Source organism: Elephantulus edwardii, unplaced genomic scaffold, assembly GCF_000299155.1.
Source record: "Elephantulus edwardii isolate Elephantulus edwardi_28Jun2011 unplaced genomic scaffold, EleEdw1.0 scaffold00122, whole genome shotgun sequence".
NCBI lineage: Eukaryota > Metazoa > Chordata > Mammalia > Macroscelidea > Macroscelididae > Elephantulus > Elephantulus edwardii.
The window spans coordinates 2,611,618-2,617,283 of NW_006399872.1; the positions used below are offsets into that span (position 1 = coordinate 2,611,618).

The 5,666-nt window shown below is 38.6% G+C and overlaps 1 protein-coding gene across 1 annotated transcript in view; it reads right to left on the minus strand.

The window, feature by feature from the left end:
* Nucleotides 1–5,666, minus strand: part of ADH5 (alcohol dehydrogenase 5 (class III), chi polypeptide) — a 34,273-nt gene that overhangs the window by 20,921 nt on the left and 7,686 nt on the right. Inside the window, exons 3-4 of the mRNA XM_006893103.1 lie at nt 2,178–2,319; nt 1,566–1,653 (exon numbers count right to left, since the gene is read on the minus strand). Coding sequence (XP_006893165.1) covers nt 1,566–1,653; nt 2,178–2,319 — 230 coding nt within the window. The remainder of the gene's footprint in view (nt 1–1,565; nt 1,654–2,177; nt 2,320–5,666) is intronic.

Below are 5,666 nucleotides of genomic sequence, written 5' to 3' on the forward strand. Positions count from 1 at the left end.
ACAGGTCCTTGGAGAGGGACATCATGCTTGGTAGGGCGGAGGGACAGCGCAGAAGGGGAAGGCCCCCTATGAGGTGGACTAATTCAGTGACTGGGGTAATCGGGATGGGTGTGTCGGAGACGGTGCGATTGGCACAGGACAGAGCAGTTTAGGGCTGTTGTACATCGGTTCACGATGAGTCGCAAGCGACTCAACGGCACATAACAACAACCACCACCACCACCACCGCTCCATCCCCCCATCCAATTGTGTAACCCTATCATTATCCACCCCATCCTCACCCCTCTGCTCTCACTCTCCCCTGCCTGGATCTTCATACACGTTTTACTAGTTACCTGGTTCTACAATAACGGTCTTATATAGTATTTGTCCTTATGGGCCTGAGTTAGTTCACTTAGCATCATGTTCTCCAGTCCATTCCAAGTTAGGTAGTAATTTTCAAAATCATTGCTCCTACATGCTGCATAGTATTCCACTGTGTGAATTTACCATAATTTCTCAATCCATTCAATTGTCATTAGATGTTTGGGCTGTTTCCATGTTCTTGCAATGGTGAATAACACTGCTACGAACATTGGTGTACAGAAACATTTATTTTTTATATTAAATGTTTGCCTGAAAGTTTACAGAGCAAGTTAGTTTTCCACTCAACAGTTTATAAACATTTTGTTTAACATGGGTTGCAGTCTTCTCAATGTAATATCTCCCTTTCCACTGTCTTGCTGGGTTCCTCATTTCTCTCTGTCCTACTTCCGAGCTTTGTTTTTGGGCAAATGCTGCCCTTTTGATTTCCTCTTGTTGATTGCACTGAGTACATTCCTCCTTAGTGCTGTTATTTTGTTATGTTGATGTGTGCCATCAAGTAGAACTGACCAATAGCTGACCCTCCAATAGGTTTTCAGTGGCAGGAAACGGCACTGGAAGAGACTGCTTATCCTTCTCCCTTAAGCAGCTGGTGGATTTGAACCGAGGGTCTTTGAGATAGTAGCACAGCTTCTTACCCTAGGCAACAAAAGCTCCTTATTCACTTTATAGGCCTGTCTATTATGCGAATGAAAGAAAGTTGATTCCCTGGGCTGAGCTCAAGAATAGGCTTGAAGGGTGTGTAAAGTTTTAAGGGTTTCACCAGAAAAGCAGCAGTTCTACTACAATAAAATAAGTACTTTTTCTGTGTCAAGAGGTTACGTTATCACTTATATAGTCTTCCTAATACCCTTATGAGTTAAGTTTATTACTTTGATTTAATGGACAATAAAACGGCTCATAAAAGTGATTTAATTTAACCTCACAAACATGGTCCTCTCTGCTCCACATTTAAGCAAATTCAGTCTGATGTTACAGAAAAAAAATGGGTTTTGGAAGCTCTGTTTTATCTTTTAATAGGTGGCTAATACTGGGAAAGTCACTTAATTTTCAAGTCTTATTTTTCTCATTTGTTAAAATGGGCAGAATAATAATGACAATAAAATTGTTACAAAAAGTGAAATAACGAATATAAAAAAGACTTTAAATTCTACACAATTATAATTTTAAATGACCTCCTATTTTAGGAATAAAATACTAACCTTATCTTCTGGCAAAGGTTTGTCTTAGGATTCAGGCAAAATTTGCATTCTCCACACTGTGGGATGTAAAGTGGAATGACAGTATCACCTAGGAAACAAATCAAAAGACATTATCCTGAACAGGCACATCCGCTTCTAAATGCACATATCAGGCCTTTCAGATTCCTGACCCTGTCAACTTGTGCAGCTCTGTATGGTTAACAACTTGAAGGCTTAGAATTTTACCTCTATCACTTCATTCAGACACTCCTTGACCATACAAAAACACAGGTTCCCAAATTTTTATCTGATTAGAATTTTTAAAACACTAACTAGAGAACAAGGTCACTTGCTTCAAAATATTTACTCCAACTAATACATCTCTAAAAGTTTTGATTTAATTGAGCAAAACTGGCTTTGGAAATCTCTTTGTCCAAAAGAAAAATGTCAGGGAGTAGTTACAAAATTGGAGAGAAAACCAGTATTTGTGATTCTCCAATGATCAGTAATATGAAACAATTTGCTTAGGTGATATGTGTTCATAAAGGAATAAGAATGACGTTTATAAAAAGATAATTTTCCTATAGAATTAAACCAAAATCATCAAGTAGGTGACTTAAATACCCAGCCTACCTGCTTTTAGTTTTGTAACTCCTTCACCAACACTCTCTACAATTCCAGCTCCTTCATGTCCCAAGATCACTGGAAAACATCCTTCAGGGTCAGCCCCACTCAAGGTATAGGCATCAGTATGGCAAACTGCAGTGGCAATAATCTGTAAGGATGTTAAAATAGTTCTAAAGTAAGTGTTTTCTAAAGAAGATAACTCAATATTAAACAATGTTGATAAAATTAAAAATTAAAGTGTTTCATTGACTATGTAAAGGGATTTGACTTTGTAGATAACAATTTATGGATTGTACGAAAGAACAAACAAATATATGCTGGAAGAAGGGTAGGCAGAGTGTTCCCTCAGAGGTAAGGATGGTGAAACATCATCTCACCTACTTCAAGCACACGATCAGGAGGGGCCAGTCCTTGGAAAAAAGACAACACGCTTGGAAAAGTGGGTGGTCATGGAAAAGGGGAAAGACCTTCAAGGAGATGGACTGAGGCAATGAATGTAAAGGGCTTGAGCACGGCAGAGACTGTGTGGATGGTGAAGGACACAGAAAAGTTCTGATTTGCTATTTTAAAGGTAACTATGATTTGAATCAACTCTGGATGGCATCTAACAACAAGTTGTTGTTGTTGTTATGTGCCGCTGAGCAGCCTGCAACTCATGGCGACCCTATGTACAATAGGCCAAAACCCTGTTCTATCTCTTGCCAACCTTATTTTCTCTGAAACACCTATCCCCACTACCCCAGTCACTGAATCAATCCATCTCATCAAGGGTCTTCCTCTCCTGTGCTGTCCCTCCACCCTCCCAAGCATGACATCCTCTCCAAGGACTGGTTCCTCCTTGCAATATGTCCAAAGTATGCCAGACAAAGCTTCAGAATCCTTGACTCCAAGAAGCAGCCTGGCTTCACCCTCTTAAGGTCAAACCTGTTTGTTCTCTTAGCAGTCAAAGGTATACTCAAAGGCATCAATTCTCTATCATCCCTAGTCACTTTCTAGCTCTTTGATGTATAGCAAGTGACTGCAAAGACTATGGCCTGTATCAGGTGCACCTTAGTTTTCAGAGTGACACCGTTGCTCTCCAGCACTTTAGAGAGGTCTCGAACTGCAGACTTTACCATTGCAATACTTCTTTTAATTTCCTGGCTGCTGGTGCCTAGAGTGTTGATTATGGAGCCAAGCAAACTAAAACTAAACAGTTGGAGCCAAGCAAACTAAAACTGTAAACAATCTCAATTTCTTCACAATCCATCATGATGCTGCCAATTGGCCCAGTGGTGAGAATCTTTGTATTCTTGATATTGAGCCTCAATCCATATGTAGTATGAAATTCAGAGTAATCATATGAGACATGAATCTTGTCCTATCTTGCACCACCCTCATGGTCTGTGATATGCTTGAGCCATTGTTATAGTCACCGTGTCAATCCATCTCCTCAAGAATTGTCCTCTTACTAGGCAAGGATGCCCACTATCACCTCTCTTATTCAATATTGAATTGGAAATCTTAGCAATAGCAATAAGACAAAAGAAGGAAATAAGAAGTATCCAAATTGGCAAAGAGGAGGTAAAATTGCAGATGATATGATAGTATACTTACAAAACCCTAAAGACTCATTAAGAAAACTACTGGACATAGTTGACCAATTCAGCAAAGTGGCAGGATACAAGATGAACATACAGAAATCAACTGGATTTCTCTACAGTGACAAAGAGAATTTTGAACTGGAGCTAAGAAAAACAATATCCTTCACAACAGCTAATCACAAGATCAAATACTTAGGCGTAAATCTAATCAGAAGCACAAAGGATCTATTCAAAGAAAATTACAAAACATTATTACAAGAAACAAAAAGAGTCCTGGAGAAATGGAAGAATATACCTTGCAAATGGATAGGAAGACTCAATATTGTGAAAATGGCAATACTACCAAAGGCAATTTACATGTTCAATGCAATCCCAATACAAATAGCAATTCCATTCTTCAATGAGATGGAAAAGGCAATCTCCAATTTCATTTGGAAAGGAAAGAGGCCCCAAATAAGCAAAGCACTCCTTAAAAAGAAAAACAAAGTAGGAGGTATCTCACTCCCTGATTTCAAATCCTACTATACTGCTGTGGTGGTCAAGACAGCGTGGTACTGGTACAATGACAAACACATAGATCAATGGAATAGAATTGAGAACTCAGAAATCAGCCCATCTACCTATGGTCAGTTGGTTTTTGACAAGGAGATGAAATCAGTTAAGTGAGGAAACAACAGCCTTTTTAACAAATGGTGTTGGCAAAATTAGAAACCTATCTCTAGAAAAACTCAAGCAAGATCCACACCTCACTCCATACACAAAAAAACAACTCAAAGTAGATCAAGGACCTAGGACTAAAACCAAGGACTGACTATAAACTTTATTAGAGAAAAGCTTGGAGGAACTCTAGAAGCCCTAATCCACGAAATGAACAGTCTTCCAAGCATCCTGAAAAGTAGAGGATAAAAATAGATGAATGGGACCTTCTAGGAATCAAATCCTTAAGCATATCCAAAAACTTCTCCAACAGGGTAAAAAGGGAAGTCAGAGACTGGGAAAAAATATTTGACTATGACATGTTTGATAGGGGACTTATACCTAGAATTTATAGAATATTTGAGCACCATAACAAGAAAAAAGTAAACCAAAAAAATGGGCACAGAATATGAAGAGACATTTCAATAAAAAAAGACATTCAGATGGTGAACAAACACATGAAAATGTGTTAAAAATCCCTAGCTCTAAGAGAGATGCAAATCAAAACAACTCTGAGATATCATCTCAACCCAATAAAAATAGCAAAATTCAATAGAGCACCAAACAAATGCTGGTGAGGTTGTGGAGAAACTGGAACCCTTACTCAGTGATGGTGGAGGGTAAAATGGTGCAACCACTATAGAAAGCGGTAGGTATGGCACTTTCTCAAAAAAGTTGGAAATAGAAATACCACTTGAACCAGCAATTCCACTGCTGGGAATATACCTTAAAGAAACCAGAACTGTCACCCAAGCAGATATATGCACATCCATGTTTATTGCAGCTTTGTTCACAATAGCAAAGAGTTGGGAACAACCCAAGTGCCCATAAACAAACAAATGGATAGAGAAGCTGTGGTATATTCACACAATGGAATACTATGCTGCATTGAAAACCAAGGAACTCATGAAATATTTTTCAAAAAGGTGACCCTGCAGGACATTATCCTGAGTGAAATATCTCAGTCACAAAAAGACAAATAATGCATAAGGTCACTGTTGAAAACAGGACTGATATAGGAGTTGGGGGGAACCTAAGAAAAGAAGAGACACATAATGTATATTGCATTGAAACAGATGAGGGAGAGAACTGTTTCAAAGGAATACAGGATTAGGTATTATTTTCATGACAAGATTCCATAAAAAGAAATGCACAGTAAAGTGGACTGTGGACTTAAGGGGGTGGGGGATTGTAAAACAATCAAAGAATTTTTTTT